The sequence below is a fragment of the Cajanus cajan genome, chromosome 2, assembly GCF_000230855.2.
Source record: "Cajanus cajan strain Asha chromosome 2, NIPB_CcT2T_4, whole genome shotgun sequence".
Lineage (NCBI taxonomy): Eukaryota > Viridiplantae > Streptophyta > Magnoliopsida > Fabales > Fabaceae > Cajanus > Cajanus cajan.
The window spans coordinates 76,531,022-76,555,673 of NC_138518.1; the positions used below are offsets into that span (position 1 = coordinate 76,531,022).

The following is a 24,652-nucleotide window of genomic DNA, read 5'->3' on the forward strand; positions in this document are numbered from 1 at the left end:
AAATTTTAGTTGATGTTGTTAATTTTTCCTCATCTTGAAATAAAGAAATTTTTTGACCAGACTTGGTTTTTATTATAAGAAAAAAAATGGTCAAATAAATCTTTTAAAAAAAATTAAAACTCTTCCCATGGGTCATAATGATCAAGAATGTTGTCATTCATGCACATAATAAAGTGTTGTTAATGAATGGTCAAATTAAAAGGTATCAAACTGTCAGGCACATGGGAAGGATATCTCTAAAATATTGTCATCGTCATCTCTATAACTTTTTCTTTCAAAATTAAAAAATAAAATGAATAAAAACATTTTTCTTTTTTTTCTCTTCGTTTTTCTTTTTCCTCACATTTTTAATTTCAAGTAACTCAAAACTTACTGCGCTGTTATGTATAGAGGTCACAAATTTTTCCATTAGCAATACTAAGGTCTGAGCCGGTTCGGGTTTGTGGACTGTGCAGTAAGGCGTCTCGCACTTTCTTATATATATCTTATTCTCTCAGAGTTTCTGTGTGAGGCAGCAGCAGCACACACACAAAGAATAAAAGACAAACACATAGAGAAACAATGTCTTCCCCAAGCAAACGCCGAGATATGGACTTGATGAAGCTGTCTGTAATCTTTTCGATTTTTTTTTCGATTTCAGAAAAAGCTTTTTTTGTCTAAATTTGTTGTCTTTTTCCATTTTGGGTGTCTTGGATTCACGTGAATCAGGATGATGAGTGATTACAAGGTGGAGATGATCAACGATGGCATGCAAGAGTTCTTTGTAGAATTTCATGGACCTAAAGACAGTAAATTTGTGCATCCCTTTGTGTTATTTTATTATTATTATTTTATTTTATTTTATTTTATTCATCAGATGGTTGAGATGAGGGTGTTCTCTTTGGTGCAATTTTTCCTGTCTCCATTGAAATTTCTTCTTTACTTATAGACTTATTGTGGTTAAATTCAATGTGGGGTGTTTGGATCAACAGTCAACAGGTTATGCTGACCCCTGGATTAAGCTTGTGTCCACTTTGGTGTTGTACTTAAATGTTGTTGTTTAATTGTTTGTCCACTTTCTTCAATGAAGATTAATTGCATAAGGATCTATGCTGGTTAACTTTAAGTGGAACTGGACTGGTTGATTTTCTCTCTCTCTTTTTTTTTCATTCACTTTACTGAGAATCATGTGCAGGTCTTTATCAAGGTGGTATATGGAAGATAAGAGTGGAACTACCTGATGCTTATCCTTATAAGTCTCCCTCTATTGGTTTTGTCAACAAAATTTTTCATCCTAATGTTGATGAGATGTAAGTTGTTCTCTGCAGCCATAGTTTCATTGAGTCATTGTTTATCTCATATTTAAGGAGCACCATTGTACTCCATGGGAATTTGTTGGTTGTTGCAGACACACATTGCAAAACTGAGTAGCTCATTGATATGGTTTTCTCTGATGTTTTAGGTCTGGTTCTGTTTGCTTAGATGTTATTAACCAGACTTGGAGTCCCATGTTTGGTAAGCAATGTTTGTTGAAGAATTTTGTTATAAGCATACTTGCCATTGCATCTGATTCAACCTTGATTTGTTACTGACTCACAGTCACTACTTAAAATTTGGTGAATTATTTTTTTTATTTCCTTTCAGACCTTGTCAATGTGTTTGAGGTGTTTCTTCCTCAATTACTTCTGTACCCCAATGCATCAGATCCATTGAATGGTGATGCTGCTGCCTTGATGATGCGAGATCATGCTACATATGAAGAAAGAGTGAAAGGTAGTAATCCTTATCAAGTTTCTACAGTATAAAACTAGAATGCTTCTTACATGCTTAGGTAATCCATATTAATAGTGAGAGGTTTCTTCATTATTGTTGACTGTAACTACAGTCATTTTTCATCAAATTTCAACTGGAGTGAGATATGAACAATTGGCAAATAAAAAGCTCTGAAGGTACAAGTTTGTGCAAAAGGAATTCTGTTCAATAGCTTATATACTATCATTATATGAAGCACAACAATTGTCAATGCTTCTCAACAGATTTGGAATGTTTATGTTCTCACTTGCTAATGTACATTTTGGCTGCCACACACTTGTCCAAGTTTAGTCTGCTAGTAGAAGCTTGAGGTTGGGGTTCCAATTGGGAGCTTTGGTGGGTTTGCTACTAGGGAATTTGACTACTCAATTTCATGACTTTTATACCAACTTATAATTTATAGCTACTGACATAAATTCATTTTTTAGTTTGCAACTAACTGACAATGTAGAAGGCTTAGCATTTTTATAAGCAAATATATGGCATTTGGAAGAGATTAATTGGGCTTATGGATGTGGCTTATTACCTTGTTAAAACTTTATTTTAGCTTACTTTACAATTGAACAAGTGCTTAATTAAACTATCTAACCAATCTTTCCATGCCTCGCATCCTTCTTGCTTCAATTTTTGATTTTGACCAGAGGAGTGATAGGAACACACTCTCTGACATACTCTTTTAAACACAAACTATCCTATTGGTTGAAATTTATTAAAAATCACTAAATCAAGAGAGATAATCATTAAATAAGATGTGTTGCTAGCATTTCTGTTTGGAAAAATAGTAAATTTCATGTCTTGTTTGCATAGGCATTGATCAATCCCACTAAAATAATAATTATTGTACACTGGGTGTGTCAAAGAAAAGTTTCTGAATTCCAATACTCAAATGGTAACATTATACCTTGTGTTTCCATGCTATAATGTTGAATATTTTGGTTGTAACTGAGCTAATGTAAAGTATTTAACATGTAAACTCAACAATTTCCAGGGTCTGAGTTTCTGATCAAAGCAAGTAATTTTGAATTTACTGTCATACAACTTCTATGTTGCTTGTGCTTCAGTTGAATCTTAGATCCTTGTCAAACAGAGTTCCAGCCCATGTTTGGAATAGTGGAAAATAATTGCTTATTTTTCAAAAAAAAATCTTAGAAAGCTAACAAAAACAAGTGATTATTTCTTCAAAATAAGTTGAAGCATACATGCACAGTTAAAAATAAATTGAACCAAAATATCCAGCAAAATAATTTGCAGGAGATTTATAATTAACTAATTGGAAGATATCCTGAGCTGAGAAATAAGTTGAACCAAAATATCCAGCAAAATAATGTGAAGTAGATTTACAATCAAATAATTGGAAGATATCCTGAGCTTCAGAAGCAATGCATGAAAAATACCAACAACACAATTTCATTGGCCATGTTTTTGTTTTGTCATTCATCCAAATTTATAGCTTCTAATTTGGTGTGTGGCATTGGTATACCGGTACTAGTATCATTCTCCTTTGCACGGTTTGATCATTGAAGAAAATTAATGGTTACACATATAGGCATGTATTTCTGTATTGTAAATCATGGTCGCAGCAACCTAGATGTTAATGTTACAGTATATTTAATTCTAGTACTCAGCACAAGTGAGACATTAGTTTGAAGACCGAAAAAAAAAAAAAAAAAATATATATATATATATATAGTATCTACTATATCTTAATCTGTTGTTTTATTCTATACACCTGCTTTTATCCATGTTGATTTTTTTGAGCCAATGAACAGAATATTGTGAAAAATATGCGAAGCCAGAAGATATTGGAGCTGCTCAGGAGGAAAGTTCCAGTGATGATGAACTGAGTGAAGATGATTATGCCTCTAGTGATGACGCCATTGCTGGCCAACCTGATCCTTAGATTTTTACATACAATGCCTGCCTTAATTACACTCTTGCTTGTACATGATATGATATGATTTGATATTGAGTCCTGGAATTGGAAGAGAGACAAATTCAGGAGGTTGCAGGAAAAATTTACACCTATCTATCTTTCTATTCCATGTTGTTTGTGTAAATTGAATCATAATTTAAATGTTTCAGATAATTAGTTATCAGTTATGTGACTAGAAAAAATCAATTTCTGAAGGTTCAAACTTGTTTTGCATATGAATGGAATTATTTTAAAGTAAACTTTGTATCCTCTCACCAGGATAAAAATGTATGAAGACCCTTTCCCCTTTCTTTGTTCTGTGAAAGCCCGATCTGTTTCTAAGTTTTTAGGGTGTGTTTAGCAATGAAAAACAATATTTTTTTTTAATCTTATAACAAGTGTCGGATAAAAAAAATTACAAAACAAGTGTCATTTCTGTTTTATCTTATACTTGTTCATTCGTTGTGAGAAGGTAATAAGAATGCTGATTTTCTTGTTAAATTGGATTCAAGTTTGTGTTGATTTGGTGGAGTTAGAAGATCCATCGAGTCCCAACTCTTAGTTTACATGAGTAACATTCCGGTTTTAAGGGTGTAATTTTATTTTATTTTTTGTTTACAATACATTACCAAAAAATAAGGTTTAAATGTTTTAAATTCCTAAGACCGTATTTTGATTTAGCTTTTGTGATTTTATTGTTATTTTTAAATTCTTGACGCTTATTTTAGTTTTTATTTTTAATTCTTATCATTAATTCTAATTAGTTTATGTTACCATGATTAACTAAATGAAAAATAACTAAAAAAAAGTGAAAGAGTTTTCCAAACTTAGGGTAATTATTTTTTTGTCCTCAAATTAAAATTTTTTGTTTTTATTTCTTGTAATTTCAAAGAAAATATTGTGTTAATTACTATATATATCCATTTGATCATCCAAACCTTAAAATATATAAATTATTATTTTAATCCCTCAAATTTGTAGTCTTCCAAATTAAAATTTTGTCATTTTAGTTCTTATAATTTTAAAAACATTATCTTAATTTTTCATGACCGCTAATAGCATAATTGATTTTGACAAATTAAAACAACTTTGTATTATTAGTTAGATTAATATGATATTTTTACTAATAATAACACTAGTAATAACATAATTGATAGTGAGAAATTAAGATAATTGTGTAGTATTAATAATAACATAATTGACATTGATAATTAAGATAATTTTGCAGTATTAGTTGATTTAATGTGATGTTTTAATTAATAATGACACTAGTAAAAAAATTATGTATGACAAATTAATTAATGACATTTGAGTTGAAAGACTAAAATAATAACTTTATATATTTTTTGGAGTTAAAAATGCATGTTTCAAATCAAAAGGATCAAAAAAATAATTTTAAATTTGAGAGGTATAATAATAATTTTTTTATACTTTAGGGACTAAAAACATAAATTTTAAATTTTAGAGACTAAAACAAGTCTAATATTTTTAATTGAAAAGGTTTTGTAGAAACAAACAATAGAATTTTAATCTCAGCAATTCCACTCCTTCATCCCACCCATTACCACCAATCCAATCATAGCTTAAGCAACTAAAATTGTACACAAATTTATAGTGCCTTTGTTGGTTGTTGTGAGTTCGTCGCCACCCACAGGCCACAGCTTCCTCTTCTTTCCTGAAGAGTTCAAATTAGATAAAGAGAATAAAGGATAAGAATATATCATACAACATCTTATTAATTTAAAGGTGATTAATATTAATATTGATGTATGGTGAATCATTATAGTTGATCTACCTTCTAATTCATTTTATTAGGTAAGCATTTAATTTTATTATAATTTTAATTGTTAACTTTTAATTAATAATTAGAATAGATAATTTCTTATTTTAAATTCTTGAAGAAATTCAAAATGCTACAATTTTAAAATTAATCTATAATTCTATATCTATATATGAGGATACACTTTTTTGGTGTTCATTTTTTTAAAGATAATCATATTTTTATTTTATATTTTAATTTTTAATCTAATAATATATGTCTTAAGGATAAAAGAAAAGATGTCTTAAAAAAGTTGTTCAATTATTTAATAATAACTATTCACTTTTTTTTTACATAGACACGGTGTCATTTTTGTTGCTAGTTATAATAAAGGGATTAAATCTTTTGGTGTATATAATTTTAAATTTTATTATTTTAACTACTCTTTTATGAATCACAGTTTTTTATTTATTTTTATAAATATCATCTCATAATCATTTATATTTTAATTAATTATCCATTATTATAATTTCTTTTATTAGTTTTAAAAGTTTTATAAAAAATAGGAAGTATCTTTTATACTGTAGTATAACATAATGATGTTAAAACTCATTAAGAAGGCGATAAATAACTCTAATGATGTATAGCATTATTTAGAGATGATTTTCGTAAACACATTCTCTCAATTCCGGTCATGGACTCAGATATGCCGATGGTTTTACCATAATATTATCCGTTGAAATGAATGTTCCGAAGATAGTTCAGTAAATTAGTAAAAACTCGTATGCTTACTTTCTTTTTTAATCATAATCATAGTTGAATCATATTCAAATAATAATAATTGATAAATAAACATATATTTTTCATATTATATAACACGTTAAGTAATAAATCAAAATAAAATTTAAAAAATAAAGTTAAAATTTGAATGAGATTTCATATGTAAGGAAGTCTTCCTAGCTTTGTGTTCGTGTACGAAGAAAGTCTTTATGATATTATAAAGGATCAAGAGACGTGTCTTATTATTGTGAATTGATGATAAAGTCACGGTACAAGTATTTAAGGTTTGACTAGCTCTATAAGTCATTATTAGATATATTCATGGATTAGTTACTGTTGCAAGGAAGTAAACCATTATTTTTTGTTTGTGAGAAGATTGTTATGATACAATCAAAGTCTTATATCCGTAGAATATAAGCATGAACATGAATTTATAAATATACACAAAGTTTTCTTTAGTCAAAAGTCTCTTGAATGATATCCAAAAACAAAATTATGACAGTTTAGGCTTAAAGTAAATAATATCTCACCATTGTAGATACAAGTGTGTGTGATAAGCCTTTGGTCTATAATAAGAAGCTTATATTTTTAAACATCCAACATTTTGCCTGGGCTCTCTTTTCTTATTAAGTCACATCATCAATTTAGATCTATTTAGATAAATAATATGTTTAAGATCTTATTTAATAAATAAAGAACATCTCCAATATATATTGTTGTGGTGTATCTCATTTTACTTAAAATGAGATCTACCATACTATAGAATTCTTAAGTAACTTATACTATATTTTTATAAATTTTGTTTAATGGTGAGATTTTATAAGCAATTCACACTTTTATAAGTATTTTTTTATTTACACTTTAATTTTTGAAAATTTAAAAAATTAATATAATTACCATGATCAAGGCTTAAATATATTTTAGTTCCTCAAATTTAAAGTAAATTTATTTTTAGTCTCTCTAGTTTAAAACTATTTTTTTTTTAGTTCTTCTAATTTCAAAAAATCTTATTTTAGTCTTGTATTCAAATTTTTTTTAATGAAATTTATTAAATATTGTCATATAAAATCTACTTATTATTGTCTCTATTGGTAAAAACATAACATTCAATTCAATTGATTTTGTATAATTGTCTCAGTTTATTACTTTTAAATATGTTATATGCGATCAGAGAGACTAAAATAATTTTTTTAAAAAATATAGGACTAAAATTAATAATTTTAAATTTGAGAAATCAAAAGCAAATTTACTCTAAATATGAAGAATTAAAAACATATTTAAACAATATTTCATGTAATGTCATCACACATGAGAGTTGCTAATAAACTATGTTGTTTATTAGTAAGATACACCGCAAAAATTGAAGATACTCTAAAAACTTATGATACAAGTGCTTAAAATTCATTAAATTATTGCATTTGAATATATATATATATATATATATATATATATATATATATATATATATATATATATTAACAAGCACTTATACAATTTTAAAGTATTTAGATATGTCATTATTTAAATACTTACAAGATGTTATCCCATTTAAAAAAAAATTAAAAATTAAAAATTAAATTTTGATTGAAAATAAAATAAAAGTCTTAAAAATATTTTTAATCTCTATAGAATTAGTTGATTTTGATTTTAGGCTATGTAAAAAAAAATCATTATTTTTCATCCTTATAAATTTGAAACTATTATTTTTAGTCCCAAAATATTTATTTAAAAATTAAGTGAACATTCTAAGTGTTACATTTGATTGTCAATAATACCATATCAGTGTTTAATATCTCTAAAAATTCGTATAGATTCTTAAAATATTTATTATTTATTTACATTATAATAATTGTTAGGATTAAAAATAGTTACTTTAAATTTTAAAGAGATAAAAATTAAAGAAAAATATATTACACGAATTAAACCAAAATTTATATTTTACAAGGATTAAAAACAATGTTTACAAATTTTAGAATAATGAAAAACTAACAAAAAAAATCAAGGATCAAAATAAAAAAATCCTTAATTTTACAGGACATAAAACATATTTAAGCCAAATAAAAATATAAAAAGTAAATAATTTTTAAAAATGACAATATACATTACAACAATATTAAAAATAATAAAAAAATTATTAGTCACTATTTATCTAATTTTATTTTATAAAAAAATAAAATTATTGATAAAATATAATAAATTAATTATATATATAATCATGATTAAAAATTAAGAATCATAAATTTAAAAAATTGAAATAATTCTATATATTTTATAAAATCATGATTAAAGAAATTATTATATAAATATTAACAACAAAATTATTTCAGATGAGTTACTTTAGAGAAAAAAAAAGTTATGAGATTTTTTTTATAATTGGAGAATGTGGATTTTGGAGGGAGAATAAATTAAAAAAATGGAGAAGAAAAAAATATAGAGGACCAATAATTTTTTAGAAGGAAACGAAAAAACCTTTGAAGAGACTAATAAAAATATATATAACTAATTTTTAGAAGAAAAAAAAGAAAAAAGAAAAAAAATATTATTTATATCAGTGACAAAATTTAAACATAAGTATTTCTTAATAGATTTTCACAAAATTTAAATAATAAATCTGTTCCGGCCAAAGGGTGGACTAGCGATTCTTCCTAGGTCAAGCCTCAAAGTCAGAGCATTCAAAAGTATAATCTGCCCGCTAAACTCTAGGGTTTTGGGTTTTATAGTTTATTGTTCACGGGCCTTATGGGCCCCGAGAATATAGAGATTTCTTTAGCCGTTCCAATCTGGAAAATATTTGGTGAGTGAAGGTGGGACCTCACCATTGCTGAGTGTCCAATCGGATAATGACCGAGTAGGCCTTTATGGGTGAGTGAGATCGGTATCTGGTTGACGTGGCCCAAATCGGCCATATGCCGATTGACTCTAAGAGGCCGAGTCGGCCAAGGTTACATTCGGGTGATCGCATGAAGGGAAATCAGGTCGTGAATTGGCCTGGGCAGTGCACGGGTTTATAGTCAGCCTCACACGCATAATAGCCCTTATAATCTGAGATACCAGTCGGTCTACGGCCGAGATGGTGATACCAGTCGGCCTAGGCCGAGACGGTGATACCAATAGGCCTACGGCCGAGATGGTACAAAATCATACTAGATAACTTGTTAAAATAAACTATAGACTATTAATAAGATTTTTTAATAAATCTATTCAAACATTTTTTAAGACACTTATTTTGATAAATATAAACAAATTTTTCATAAATTTACGAGACGAGACATGGACGAATTACTTTAGGCCTGAGCAGAAAATCTCGCCCCGACCGAAACCGGAAGTTTCTGAGGTGAGTTTCTTAGTTCGGCCGGTTATTTTTGGTTTTTTCAATTTTGCGGGTTGTTAGACTCGGTTTATAATGGGTTATCTTGGTTGGGTTCGGGTTAAAATATTTGAACCCGTCGGTATCCATACCCGACCGACCCAAATTCTGCTCACAAACTAGAAACCCTAGCCACCGCTCCCGCTACCTGTCCCGTCAGGATCATCCCCCTGCAGCACCCAACCACCACGTCCTCCTCGCCCACGCTGAGTGAAGCCTTCGCGTGCTGGACCGCGAGGCTCCGGCGAATGACGTCGCTCAAATGAAGGGAACAATTTCGCTCGCATGGACAATGAGGTTCATCGTTGCAACCAGAACGAACACACCTACGCTTGCTGCTGCGAGCTTCGTACTCCTCATTGCGACGCTATCGGATCCACCGCGGCCATCACTGTCATCACGCGGGAGAAAATCGTCGTCTCCAACTGCGGCGACTCCGGCGTTGTCCCCTACCACAGTGACTTCGCCATCCCTCTCTCCTCCATTGTTGTTATCTATTTTTATTGTTTAGATTTTGAAAAAATAACAAATAAAAATAGGACCCAATTTGACTAAACCGACCCAGTTAATCCGAGACTCGACAAACCCGAATTCGATAAACCCGAAACATTGTTACGGTCGAAAATGGGTTATTTTTTTTTTTGGTCGGTTTGGATTGGGCTAAATATTTTTGACCCGAACCTGTCCGAACCCAACCCGTGCTCAAGCCTAAATTACTTATTTTTCATTTCTTTTTATCTAAGCGTCCACGTCCAAAGGATGTCACAGTTTATGTTTATGTATTTGGAAAGTTCCAAATTCATGGATCTACGAGAGAAAGTAAAAGGATAAAATTAGAGAATTATAAATATATTATTGGCACATAATAACATGTGGCCCCTATAGCTCAGTGGTAGAGCGTCAGTCTTGTAAACTGAAGGTCCGTAGTTCGATCCTGCGTGGGGGCAATATAATTATTTATTTTATAATTTTCTGATTGATATTACTGTCATTAGTTTTTGGATACAAAAACACAAACAACGCATAAAAACTGTTCTGTTGTCCGTAATTTTGTTTTATAGATATTAAAAAAGGAACCACAAATGCAGCGTAGAATAGTATAATTTAACCTATAATTAGAATATAGATAACAAACAAGTGAAACAACCAGTGGCATAATTAACCAACTACAGTAAATATTTAAATATTTATTATAAATTTTAACTATATATAATAAATAAGCATTGTAGAAATTAAACTACTAGTTTAGTTTTATTTAAACACAATAATTACATATCTAAAAAGGTAATAGTATAAATAGTATTTTAATAGTAAATTTTTTGTAATGGAAGTTAACATAACTTTAACAAAATAATTTAAAAATAGGTAAAGTGTAATATCTTGGAATTTGTCCAGGGAGGCATCTTAATTTTTAATATAAGTGGAGAAGACAATATAATATTTGTATCACCCAAAGAAAGATAGTGTAATTTACTTAGTAAAAAAATCAAGTCCATTGAATTAAAAAATAAAAACAATACCATTAGATTAAAAGCAAAAATAAAAAATGGACTTTTTTTTAAAATATTACAAAAAAATACTAATATATCATTCTCTAAAATATATTTTACCAAAGTATTACATTTATTATTCATATTGAGAATTTGGTCCTTCATTAACTAATTTCTTACTTAAGTTTTTTTTTAAAAAATTACTTATGCATTGAAAAATTTGTTCAACTGCAGTTTTCTTTTCATAATTTCACTTTTTTAATATTATTATAAAATAATAATTCTTTATTTAAATTATTTGCTTGAAAAATTAGTTAATATATCATTTTTTAAAAACTTATTTTAACAATATATTTATTTTATATTTATTTCTATTATAGATAAATAATATTTTTAATATATTATAGACAATAAAAACAAGAGTTCAAACAACACATAAATTTATTAAAATTGACTCTAAATTAAGATATTATGAAGAACAAAATGAAAGGTACAATAATAGAAAATAGAAATTATTATTGTTAACCGAAAGTTCCTACATAATAAGGATACTTTTTCTTAGTATGACTTGAATTTTTATATATGAAACTTCTTTTCAAATAACCAAATTCTTTCATATCTATTTATGAGCGTATATGCAAGGATTTTGGATAATATTTTTTTATTTATTCTCATGTCCGGATTGGGGTAAATTTGTGGTTATTACATTGTGGCTAATATTGTTTATTGCGCAACTCTTCAAATAATCCTTTATACACATTAAAAATATATTTCAATGTGTGAACAAAATGTATGTAAGATGTGTAATCATGGTGAACAAGTTTACAAGCAACAATGATATGTGAGTAAGACATGTATAATTTTTGAAATTTGTCACAAATGCACCACATTTCATCCGGTCTGATTGTGAATTGTCCATTCAAATGTCCGTCTTTTGGGTTAAGTGCCTCTTGCACTAGAAAACACATATTGCATTTGTCGAACTTAAACACATGATGAGAATTTGCTTTTGTTTGTATATCAACTAAGACCTTGTTTAATATATACGAGTATACTTGATCAAATCTTAATTCAGTCATGACTTTTCTCCCTTTTTGATTGATTGAATAAGTTGTTATACATTTAGTAAGTTGATAGAATCAACGCTATAATTGATAGATTTTTGGTTTTTGTAAGTATTGAGTTGATTGTCTCTACTAGATTTGTGGTCATATGTCCCTAACTTAGCACAATTGGTAGCACAATTGTATAGGAAAATATGCAAGGCAATTTACCCAATGTTAAAAAAATAGGGAGCTATATATTGCTTACAATTTTAGGCATGGTATTATATGATGAATATTCAATCAACGATCGAATATAATTTATTATGTCCACTTGCTACTAGGTATGACATTATTTATGATTTTCCTTTATCATTTCACTACAACAAACAATGATACTAACAATTCTAAAATAACCTATTTTTATTTTGTGGTGGATGGAGTGGAAAAAGGCTAAGATTTATGAGAACTCCCCATGGTGATGTCATATGTTACATATAAAGATTCAATAATATGAATAGTGATTAGGTTATATACAACTTCTTGATAATTGTTAATTGATTTCCATTAGTTATATGAAAACTAATGCATGTTTTGTTTACATTTTATTTGGATGCCATATAGAAGGTTTGAGTCATTCTTGTCAAATCATGCTTACTAGGACTTTAAAATATGGAGTGCATGCATTATGTTAATGTGTTTCCCAAATATTGTATGACATCAAACTAACAAGGACCAATTACAATTTGGCCTATGACAACCCATCCTAAATCCCCCTTATAACCTTGACAAACTCCATTAACAAGACATGAGAAAACATAACGACACAAATTGGGAAGAAGAATAAGTGCAATGGGTAGCCATATGGAAAGAACGACAAAAACAAGTGATTATTGGTTAATCTATTCAAGGATCTTTACAACACACATTTGAATATTTATAATGATATCGTGCAAATTCTAAGATTTCTCCATGTGTAAAACACTCCACAAATGTAGGTGACACATTTGCTGGAAATACACAAATGTCAATAAGATAATGTTCAAGATAACATCATACATCACCTCCACAAAGCCCAATTATTGAAAATAACATACAAGAGGAAAATGAACAACATCATTCCCAACCATTTGAATTCACCCCATCACATGAACAATTTTTAAACACCTCATACTCAACAAGTGGTGTTGGATATAACTTCATGAGCAATTTAATTGGAATTGACCTTCAAACACTAGAATTTGTTCATGCCTACATTCAAAGCATTAGTATTTCCTTATTTGCATCAATTCAGGAAAATGTCAGTGGAGGCTCTACAACACCCAACATTGATAATGTTACAAACTTTCATATATCGATAGAATCAAATGACATCAATATAAACAATGAAAGTGTTATCTTTGATTACTAAATTGAACCTAAAAAACAATCACAAATACGTCAACACTCAATAAGAAACATACATCCTCTAAGACGTGGTACAGGTTGACGCATGCACCATTAATTACTATCCATGAACTTGATTTCAAAGCATGTGTGAAAGTTAATTATCTATATTTTTTTATCTTTTAATTATGTGTGATATGTACAATGAATTTCATTTTGAAGTACCTGTGAAAGTTAATCTTTTTTTTTTGTAATATAATTGATCTTTTAAAATTTTATTTTTAATAATAAATATGTACTATTTAATTTGTATTGTACAATAAATTTATAAATCTTTAAATTGTTTATAATCTCTTCTTACAAAATTTCAAAGTTATAAAATAAAATTTATGAACTTATTTATAAATTTACTAATTTTTTTAAGTTGATAAATTAAATAAAATATATATTATAAAAATAAAAATAATAGAAAAAAATATAAATATTTAAATTTAGGTGATAAATTAATTAGTGGAATGTCACATTCTCAACCTAAATAATAAAGGTACACTTTAGTAAATATATTTTAGAGTATGATATTTTGATAAATTTTTTAATATTTAAATAAAAAGTAAAAAAAACTGCTCCTGAAATTATTATCGTATTGATACCCACGTCGCAACAGTATTTATTTATTTTATTTTAAGAAAGAGACTGTTATTTTACCTAACCAGTAAAAAATGAACGACTTAAAATGAAGCAACATTAATTAGTTAACATTATAAAGGAAATCAATACTCTCCTTCGAATAACTTATCACATCATAGTATATATTCTACTTAGGAATGAACTTTTAATTATTTATGTACAATTTTTTTTTATATTAATTAATTAAATACTTTTCAGTCTTTATTTATTCTCGTTCCATCTCGTCTCTCTCGCCATTCACTGCACTTCATCGCTGAATCAGGAGAGGTGAAGTTCTAACCTCAATTCTTCAATGGATCAATTTTTCTATTTGTTTATTTGTTTTATTTTTATTTGCATATGATATTATCTCAACATGTTTATCCAATCCCTTTCCATCTATCTATTCCATGTTTTTTTTTTATTCATTTGTGAATTTTCATGTCCATAATTTGAAATTACCCGTTCTTATCCCCACTTATAAGAACGAGAATTATCGATGATCTAGGGTTTAAAGGTTATTTCTGCGTTGTTTTTGTTTTTGTGGAAATCCATTGCGCTCAATTAGGGACTCGCGATAAATGGCACGGTTGGTTCTGCCATCGAAGACATTGACTTTTTCGAGGAACACTCTGCTGGGTTTGATCTCCCCTGCTCCTGTGATTATCCATACATACACATTTTCACTTTGTTTTTGTTTTTGTTTTGATTCTATATCTCCGTCACCTTGATGCCACCAAGGGTAATGCTTGTTTCTCGAATAACAAAAAGCTTGAGAAAAATTAATTTTCCTCCATAGAAACTCATGTTCTGTTCCTGTTTTTTAAATCGTTACACTGGTCTGTCTTTCTTATATGTATGCTGGTTGTTACACGAACAATTTTTGTTTGTGCCTGGTTCATTTCCTACACTCGTTCTCTTTTGCATTACTCCTATTTCTGAATGACATGTCGGTCTTTTCAAACCATGTCTTCGAAACTCAGATTTGATGCTGAGAAGTTTCACAACTTAGGAATTATGTCTTCTGGCACGCATACACATACGTATAAAACGAGAGACCTCCTTTCCAGAGTTACGAAAATAAATATCATTTCATTAGATTTTATTATAAATGATCAAGATTAAAACATGTAAGTCGTGTAAGGTTTTTGAAAAGTTGGGTGATTTTTTAAATTATCACGTTGGTTAATTAATTAATTAATTTACTACTACTACTATTATTATTATTTTTAAAATTTTGACTATGTATGGACAGTATGGTTGTATGACTGAAATTTTCTCCTCTCCAAATTTATGGTTGTATGATCCATAAAATGACTTTCTTACTAGATACACCCCCCTATATATTGTGTTTTATTTTATTTAAAAATTTCAATTGAGAATAACATGTTGAATGTTGCCATGGCACTTAATCAGTTTATCTTTCCAAATTGTTTACTCCACCGTTGGAATATGATGATTATTACCTTCTGTGCAGCTTCAGGTTAATTGCAGCGTTAATTATTTTCAGAGTACAGCAAAAAGGAGCATCAGATTAAGGCATTTCCTTGCATCAGAGGTTTCTATCCATTGAACCTCCATATACTATGAAAAGGATCTTATAAAAAAATTTTATGGTCTAATGTTGTTTCAGGAATGTACTAAACTGTTGATATGGCTGTTACAGGTCAATTTGCGAAAGTATCGCCCCTTTATTTCTTTACTACCAGTAAGTTTAATTTGTGTCTGAATTTCATTCTTTGCTGTTTATCTAGTAGCATGTTTAAAGTTGTTTTACCTTGGTGTATGTCTATGGACTATTCAGACCTAACAGTATATACAGTCTGCTTGTTTGATTACCTGATCTTGTATGTTCCTGTATTCTGTTCCAGAGGGTCAAGCAAGTAAGTAGGAGGCTAATTTGTTCGGTTGCCACAGAGGATTTACCAAAGCAAGTTGAAGAATCTAAAATGGGGACACCAAGAGAAATATTCTTAAAGGATTACAAAATGCCTGATTATTACTTTGACACTGTAAGTTTATAGGGGGTTTTAGATTATATTTCATTCACACTATTGCTAATCTAAAATTTTATTGATTCTTTTGTTCAATTATTGCATGCAACCTTACAGGTGGATCTGAAATTTTCTTTGGGAGAGGAGAAGACAATAGTTAGTTCTAAAATTGCTGTGTATCCTCGCATTGAAGGTAGACAGATTACTATTTTTACTTACTAGATCGTGTAATTTGTTTAATCTGCTGAAATATACACAGCATCAATATCTATGTAATATTCCAGTTTTCATATTTATTTTTGTTGCACTTCTAATTGCTCTATTTTGTGCAACAGGTTCTTCTCCCCCACTAGTTTTAGATGGACAAGACTTATCTTTAGTTTCAATTCAGCTTAATGGAAAGGCTCTGAAGGTATTTATACTTCTTTTTGAGTTGGCTACTACTATCCACCGTCATGACCACTTTGTGAACACAACCACTGACATAATTTCTTTGTTATCTTGCGAGTTTTTTAAGACAAGGAAACTCATAATCAGACAGATGATTTATTATGTTATTATTGTTATATGTTTTGAACATAATATTTGTGCTTCCTAGTTAAAACCATAGGTGTTGTTACTGTCAGAAACACTTTATACCGGCAGCTATGATGGGTGGTTGGGGTTTAGATTGTTGTGTTACTTGTTTTAACGTTATTTTATTTATATATTATCTTATGTTCTCCTGTAGGAGGAAGATTATCAATTGGATGCACGCCATCTCACAATCCGATCACTTCCTAGTGGTAAATATGATCTGGAAATTGTTACAGAGATTTACCCACAGAAAAACACATCATTGGAGGTAAATGATATTTCCCCTTGTTGTAGAGTTTGTTTCTTACTTTATTCCTTGTATTTCCACTGCTGTCAGGTTGTATTTACTATTGATTTGGTTTCCTATAGGGACTTTACAAATCATCTGGTAATTTCTGTACTCAATGTGAGGCTGAAGGCTTCCGTAAAATTACATTTTATCAGGTTGTCCTCTTAAGGCAATTTATATGCTAAAGTGTTCTACATGTTTATGACACAATAAATTTCCATATAAAATTAATAGATCTTATCTTCCAACAGGATCGACCTGATATAATGGCAAAATACACAGTTCGCATTGAGGCAGATAAATCATTGTATCCAGTGTTATTGTCTAATGGAAACCTAGCTGAGCATGGTGACTTGGAGGTAATATTTTCTTGAAACACATAGTAGTGAAGACTATCTAGATGTTACTATACTGTTCATGGATGTTATTTATGCTTTACTGCAGGGTGGTAAGCATTATGCTGTTTGGGAGGACCCCTTCAAGAAACCTTCTTATTTGTTTGCCTTGGTTGCCGGGCAATTAGAGAGCAGAGATGACGTATTTATTACCCGTTCAGGGCGGCAAGTGTCTCTTAGGATATGGACACCTGCAGATGATGTACCTAAGACTGCACATGCTATGTATTCTCTGAAAGCAGCTATGAAGTGGGATGAAGATGTCAGTCCTTATTTAGATTTAAAATCATTTTGATCAGATGGGTTACTTTGATTGCAATATATTTTATTTCAAATTCTGAAGAATTTTGCTGTCTTGTCATATGCTTTCTGAACAGGTTTTTGGACTCGAATATGACCTGGATCTCTTCAATGTTGTTGCTGTCCCAGATTTTAACATGTAATTTCCATTTACCTTTTTATTTTTTGAGATTTCAATCATATGACCCTACATATATTGTATATTATGAGATGAGATGGGATGAGATAGCATGAAAGGTCTAGGGTGCAGAAAAGTAATACGGTGTAATTGTTTTGTATTGAACAGGGGAGCCATGGAAAACAAGAGCTTGAATGTAAGTCTCCTGCTTGTCAGCTTGTCTTTGTTGGGTATTTGTATTCACTTTGGACATTCATATTTTCCTTTTCTTGTTTGCAGATTTTCAATTCAAAGCTTGTATTGGCTTCTCCAGAAGCTGCTACCGATGCAGATTATGCTGCAATATTAGGAGTTATAGGTCATGAGGTTTGTAACTATCATATATTATGACTTTTGAAGAGTGAGTTACTTTCTAAAAACTAAATTTCTTTGGGTTATCTTGTTCATGACTGGAGCCTATTTCTTGTCTGTTATGCAGTATTTCCACAACTGGACTGGCAACAGGTGGTATTAATACCATAAATCTTATTATCCTATCAAAATAAGGATTTTATATGCTTTTATTTCCATTCATATAATGTTCTAATACTTTTTCCTACCTAGTTCTATTTCGCTTTTGGATTTCTATTTTAGATATCATAAACCTGAGTTTTTTTAGTGCATTTGTTGTTAGTATGTTTATATCTTTCCATTCCATGGGTATGTTAAAGCTTGAATTAAGCATTTCATTTAATAATATCAGAGTGACATGTCGTGACTGGTTCCAGCTTAGCCTGAAGGAAGGTCTCACTGTTTTTCGTGATCAGGCACAACCTCTTTACCTCTGTTTAAATTTAAGACATTACAATACTTTTCTTCCATCAAGTTTTTTTAATGCAATGAATTGCATTAATTATTGGCAGGAATTTTCATCTGACATGGGAAGTCGTACTGTAAAGCGGATTGCAGATGTTTCAAGACTTAGAAATTACCAGTTTCCACAGGTTACTTTCTTTTCCTTTTCATTTTTGTTATTCTTTTTGCAAGTTCTACAGTGATGACTTCTGTATTCTGATGTTATTCTGACTTTTCCTCTCATTATTACTATAATAATTTATCTTATTCACTATTTACTATTCTTTTAATGTAGAATTATCTTGATGTCAGGTAGTAATCTAATACTTTTATACTGATTTTCCAGGATGCAGGTCCCATGGCCCATCCAGTGCGACCACATTCTTACATCAAGGTTGGAATTTGGAAATCATTCCTTACCATTTGTCTACAAAAATGTTTTTCCCCATTCCCCTTATTATATGTGCTTCTAAGCTTGTATTGATATTTTTTCCTCCTTTACAGATGGACAACTTCTACACAGGCAAGCCCTATTTTTAAAACTTTAATGAGTCAATATCATGTTTGAATTTTTTACTGTATTATGTAATAATTTATTGTTGCTCTACTGATGTTTCTATCATTTTGTTAACCTACCGTGGATTAATTTCTGATGTGGCCTATTGTCAATGTCAAAATACAGTGACGGTATGTTTCACATTTTCTCGTTGTGACATTTAACTCTAGTTTGTTCCCATTTTTTCTCATTAAGATATTGAATTGTTTATAATGGTATCTTTCTGTTTTGCAGGTCTATGAAAAGGTTTGACATTTACAACTATAATTTTCAACCCCTCCATGTCCATTTGTCTCTCTACCAGTTTGTTCTCATGATCCTATGTGTATCAGGGGGCTGAAGTTGTCAGAATGTACAAAACCTTACTGGGAAGTCAAGGGTTCCGGAAAGTAAGAATGTTTATCCAATGCATATAACAACCCTGGTACCTGCAATTTGATACTATTCAACTCTTACAAACTCCCTTTATTTCAGGGCATGGATCTTTATTTTAAGAGACATGACGGCCAAGCTGTAACATGTGAAGATTTTTTTGCTGCCATGCGAGATGCAAATGATGCAGATTTTGCAAATTTCTTGCTATGGTTTGTGTTTTTGGCTCGAGTAATTGATTTTTTAATGTTAATATTTTACTAACTTATCAACTAATATGCAGGTATTCACAAGCTGGGACCCCTGTTGTCAAAGTAAATACTTCTTATAATGCAGAAGCACATACTTTTTCTGTAAAGATTAGGTATACAAACTTCACCTTTTCATCTCACCTTTTTTATTGGGTGATTTGAAGGTGCATTATTTTTGAATTTTATTTTTGGCTGTCTGTCTTTAATATTTTTGATGGGGACATTTTTCCAGTCAAGAGATACCACCAACTCCGGGGCAATCAGTTAAGGAACCCATGTTCATTCCTGTTGCAGTTGGTTTGCTTGATTCCACCGGCAAGGACATTCCTCTTTCAACTGTTTATCATGATGGGACACTGCAATCTGTTTCAAGCAATGATCAATCAGTCTCTACTACTATCCTAAGAGTGACCAAGGTTGTTTAGAACTTTTCTTTGATATGCATTTCTATTTGATGTTTGGTTTAATTGCTTTTTTGATCTCTGTAGTTTTATGAACTTTATTTTTCTAGTTCCCATAATTAAAAACATTTCATTTTAGTCTATATACATACTATTTTTGTTTCCTTTAGTCCCTATAGTTTCATAAGCTTTACTTTTTAGTCCCTATAGCAATAGATAACATTCACTAAAAGGAAACACAAATGATTTCTATAGAGATTAAAGGCTAAAATGAAACGTTTTTAAATACTAAAAGATAAAATATATGGAACTATGGGGACAAAAAGGTTAATTAAACCATGATATTTTTTATTTGATCTATTTTAGTTATACCTGTCAGGGAGGTTTTTGACATATTCTTAGCAGGTGGATAATATATGATTGCAATTTCTACCCTTCCTTTTCCTCCTCAAGGGAAAGGAAGTACTATTTGATTGTGAATTCATTGGTCATTTAAATCTTGAACTTCTTCAGGGTTGGGGAAGTTATAATCATATGCATCATTCTTAATTTTTATACCTTTCTATGGTATGGTGATATATGAATTTCATAATATCTAGATCTATTGTATCGATAACTGAAATCTGAAACCCTGCCATTCTGACTATATTTTGCTCTGCTGATCCCCTGGAAATCATCCATCCCCAACAATTTTAATATGGGAATGTATAGATGGGGATGGAGGTTGTGGTTTGGTTTCCATCAGGAAATATTTTGTACTATGTAGTCATTGATGAATCCAACACATTTCAAAGTTTTCTATTTCTATATTATCAGTTTATCATTTTTGCCTCCAAGAAGGTTTATCAAATGATTCAAGCTAACAAATTTTCCCCAAAAGTGAATCAAATCCATAAATGACTCCGAACACTCACATTCTTCCTTAAATGAACTATAACTCATTTGACCAGGCATCTCCTTCATATGGCAAATAGAATTCTCGTCACCCATTCTTTCAAATATAAAATATGTTTTTGTCCTATGTTTTTCCTCACCAATGTTTTCTGGGTCCATTACCATATGTAGTTAAATTGTGAACATATTGACAGATATTAAAGTAAAAGTATCAATTGTCCCTTACTACAAAGTATGAGCATCCATGTCAAATAATTGAGTTGAAGGAAAAAGGTGTCTGAAATTTTAAAATTAAAACCGTGTTAAAAAGGTCCCTTTACTCTGTTATCTATGATGCAACTTCAAAAACACGAAATCTTTTATCTACTTCATATTGCATAATACAGATTCCGATAGCGGTAGGTATTTGTTGAAATAGAATAGGATGCAGAACATGGTTGGGCCTTTTCATATTCATTTGACTAACTAATAGTTTTATTTGTATTTGCTGCAGAAAGAGGAAGAGTTTGTATTCACTGATATATTTGAGAGGCCAGTTCCTTCTTTGTTAAGGGGATATAGTGCTCCTATTCGTCTGGAATCTGATCTCACTGACAGCGACCTGTTTTTCCTACTAGCCAATGATTCTGATGAATTCAACCGGTTTGTCTTCTTCAAAGTTAGAATTTATTCTTTTCAATTTGATAGCTTACTAGGAATTTATTCACTTGTTTATTTAAATGATTCAGTTGGGAGGCTGGACAAGTTTTAGCACGAAAGTTGATGCTTAACTTAGTGGATGATTTGCAACATAACAAACCATTGATTTTGAATCCCAATTTTGTTGATGGGTTCAAACGAATTCTATGTGACTCAAGTCTGGACAAAGTATGCTTATAACAATTTTTCCTCAAAGATTATTCATTTTTGTTGATGGGTTTTTATCATATGATTTCATCGAATGTACTTTATGCTCTTTATCATCTAGGAATTTGTGGCAAAGGCAATAACCCTGCCTGGTGAGGGAGAAATAATGGACATGATGGAGGTTGCAGATCCTGATGCTGTTCATGCTGTTCGGACATTCATCAGGAAGCAGCTTGCAAGTGAACTGAGATCCGAGTTCCTCAGCACAGTATGACCTGTTGCATAAAGCTGTCTGGAATTGGTTAAACATCTTTTCTTCATTGTATGAATCTCCTCATTAATGAACATGATTGTTTATCTTTATGCAGGTAGAAAATAATAGAAGCTCAGATGAATATGTCTTTAATCACCAAAACTTGGCCCGACGTGCTCTGAAAAATGTTGCTCTTGGTATATAAAATTTATTACATACTAATTCATTTAAATACATGGTGGTAGCAAGCTTATCTTTTTTTGGTTATAGCTTATCTGGGATGCTTTGAGGATCAAGAGTTCACCAATCTTGCGCTGCATGAGTATGAAACTGCTACAAATATGACTGAGCAGTTTGCTGCTTTGGCTGCCATAGCCCAGAACCCTGGTAAAAACCGTGATGATGTGCTTGCTGACTTTTATGGCAAGTGGCAGAATGATTTCTTGGTAAATCTCCTTCACTATGACTATGATTTTGAAATTATTGTTTGCTGTTGGGCATGTTTCCATCCATTTGTCAATATATCCTATGTTGTTGGTGAGGCGGGATTACACTCAAGATGCCCTTTGCAATTTTCCTACCATTATCTATGCGGACTGCAGTGCTTCTTTCAATGACACTATCTGTGTCGAGCATGCTTCCTTCTGACACCTTCTCTTTGTTAAATCTTTTCTGTTTTGGCCTGGCTGACTGCTATTTAATCCCTCGTGTTTGTCCCACCTATGGCTATACGCGTACATCTGTTCAGTGTTATTTTAGGAGTTCCTCCTATCTACGCCTTAATGCTATCCTACAGTGGAGTCTCTTGGATTACTAGTTTATACTTTGCCTTCCTTTCCAGGTGGTGAACAAATGGTTTGCTCTTCAAGCAATGTCTGATGTTCCTGGTAATGTTGAGAATGTGCGGAAACTGTTGAACCACCCAGCATTTGACCTGCGCAATCCCAACAAAGTGTACTCTCTCATTGGAGGTTTCTGTGGGTCTCCGGTGAACTTTCATGCTAAGGATGGGTCAGGCTACAAGTTTTTGGGAGAAATTGTGCTGCAACTTGATAAGCTAAACCCTCAGGTCATTTCGCATTAGCTTTCTTCAAATTATAGATTCATTTTGTTCCTTAATTATGTAGTAGTATATCACATTTTTGGTTTGGAGAAATGCAGGTTGCCTCGAGAATGGTGTCAGCCTTCTCAAGATGGAGGCGTTATGATGAAGACAGACAAAAACTTGCAAAGGTAATAGACTTATTATTGTTTTGCCACTTTAGCTCTCATTTTCTTAGATTATTGGCTATCAGTTATGCTGAAAACTGGTGTTTTACAGGCCCAGTTGGAGAGGATCATGTCTACTAATGGACTATCAGAGAATGTGTTCGAGATAGCGTCTAAAAGCTTGGCTGCTTAAAAGTGTCAATGACGTATGAAAAATTGCTGAGTTGTGTTTTTAACGGTTCTGATGTGTTAGTAGCGAAAGCAATTGGTGCAAGGATCCTAATATCTTGTGCCACATTGGTAGCTCTCTTTTCGCATGCATGTCTTAACTCCCAAGGATGTGCAGTACTTTATGCAATAAAAAAAGTGAACAAGTTTATCTCAATGGTTGAGTGGATAATGGTTCGTAATACTTATTTTTTTTTTTTTAATTTATGGTTCTATTGATGATTAGATAATGAAATAATGGTGCGTTTGATTGTTGTGAATTTTTGTTTTTCATATATGCATGAGTGGCTGACTTGAGAGGATGAGTTTTAAGCCGCATGAATTGAAAGTTCCAACTCACTTTGTTTATTAGTAGGATGGCGGATTAGCATGTTTACTCCAAATAAGTGAAAAATAAAATAAAATAAATTTAGTTTTATCTTTTTACTCAATTTTTTCAAAATAAATAGTAAGTGTTTATTAGTAAGATTAAATATATTAATTTAAATTTTTTGAATAATAGCTACAGCCTTAAATTTTATGATAAGCATTATTTATATAACTACTTATATTTTCTATTATTATTAGATATATCAATTATCAATTATTAGTGAATTAAAAGAAGTGGCAATATACTCGTCACCAACTTGTTCTTTCTTTTATTTGTTCTTCGATTAGGTGAGGCTGGCCCTAAGGGAAGGTTCAAGGCGAGTTAAATTTTTTTTAGTGGCAATAGTGTATGATATAAAGAAGAAGAAAAAAGTTTAATTTACATTCTCCTTATAATTTTAAAATCGTAATTTTGTTGTAATTATGTATTTTTAGTTCTCTAATTTTATAAATTTATAATTTTGGTATATTTAGTGAATATTTATCTGTTAAAATTGTAATATTAATTATGATATAATATTAGGTAAATAAAATAAAAATTATTTAATATTTAGATTGAATTTTACTTTTAGC

At 30.5% G+C, this 24,652-nt stretch overlaps 2 protein-coding genes and 1 non-coding gene across 3 annotated transcripts; all 3 read left to right on the top strand.

The window, feature by feature from the left end:
- Nucleotides 1-420: 420 nt before the first annotated feature.
- Nucleotides 421-3,963, top strand: LOC109801558 (ubiquitin-conjugating enzyme E2 5). Its single transcript, XM_020362658.3, has 6 exons — nt 421-605; nt 709-788; nt 1,175-1,289; nt 1,442-1,494; nt 1,624-1,752; nt 3,561-3,963. Exons 1-6 carry the CDS (start codon nt 562-564, stop codon nt 3,689-3,691), a joined length of 552 nt encoding a protein of 183 aa, XP_020218247.1. The 5' UTR covers nt 421-561; the 3' UTR covers nt 3,692-3,963.
- A 6,521-nt stretch (nt 3,964-10,484) lies between these two features.
- On the top strand, nt 10,485-10,556 carry TRNAT-UGU (transfer RNA threonine (anticodon UGU)). Its single transcript has one exon. It is a non-coding gene; the product is annotated as a tRNA-Thr (tRNA).
- Nucleotides 10,557-14,669: 4,113 nt separating this feature from the next.
- On the top strand, nt 14,670-23,970 carry LOC109800122 (Peptidase M1 family protein). Its single transcript, XM_083069111.1, is given in 31 exon segments — nt 14,670-14,853; nt 15,672-15,752; nt 15,861-15,902; nt 16,066-16,206; nt 16,306-16,381; nt 16,524-16,600; nt 16,919-17,032; nt 17,134-17,208; nt 17,305-17,412; nt 17,498-17,710; nt 17,826-17,887; nt 18,035-18,062; nt 18,146-18,232; nt 18,345-18,370; nt 18,609-18,672; nt 18,769-18,849; nt 19,047-19,094; nt 19,205-19,387; nt 19,491-19,502; nt 19,589-19,645; nt 19,731-19,840; nt 19,912-19,992; nt 20,112-20,295; nt 21,668-21,816; nt 21,903-22,041; nt 22,142-22,288; nt 22,389-22,470; nt 22,544-22,719; nt 23,115-23,342; nt 23,435-23,506; nt 23,595-23,970. Coding segments are annotated over 31 exon segments (3,102 nt in total). The 5' UTR covers nt 14,670-14,775; the 3' UTR covers nt 23,676-23,970.
- The last annotated feature ends 682 nt before the right edge of the window (nt 23,971-24,652 follow it).

Excerpts from the sequence above, each read along its gene's own strand:
- LOC109801558 (XM_020362658.3), top strand. The coding sequence starts at position 562 with ATGTCTTCCCCAAGCAAACGCCGAGATATGGACTTGATGAAGCT. Across the intron at positions 789-1,174 it reads ATTTCATGGACCTAAAGACA|GTCTTTATCAAGGTGGTATA; the intron begins GTAAATTTGTGC and ends AATCATGTGCAG. Across the intron at positions 1,290-1,441 it reads CATCCTAATGTTGATGAGAT|GTCTGGTTCTGTTTGCTTAG; the intron begins GTAAGTTGTTCT and ends CTGATGTTTTAG.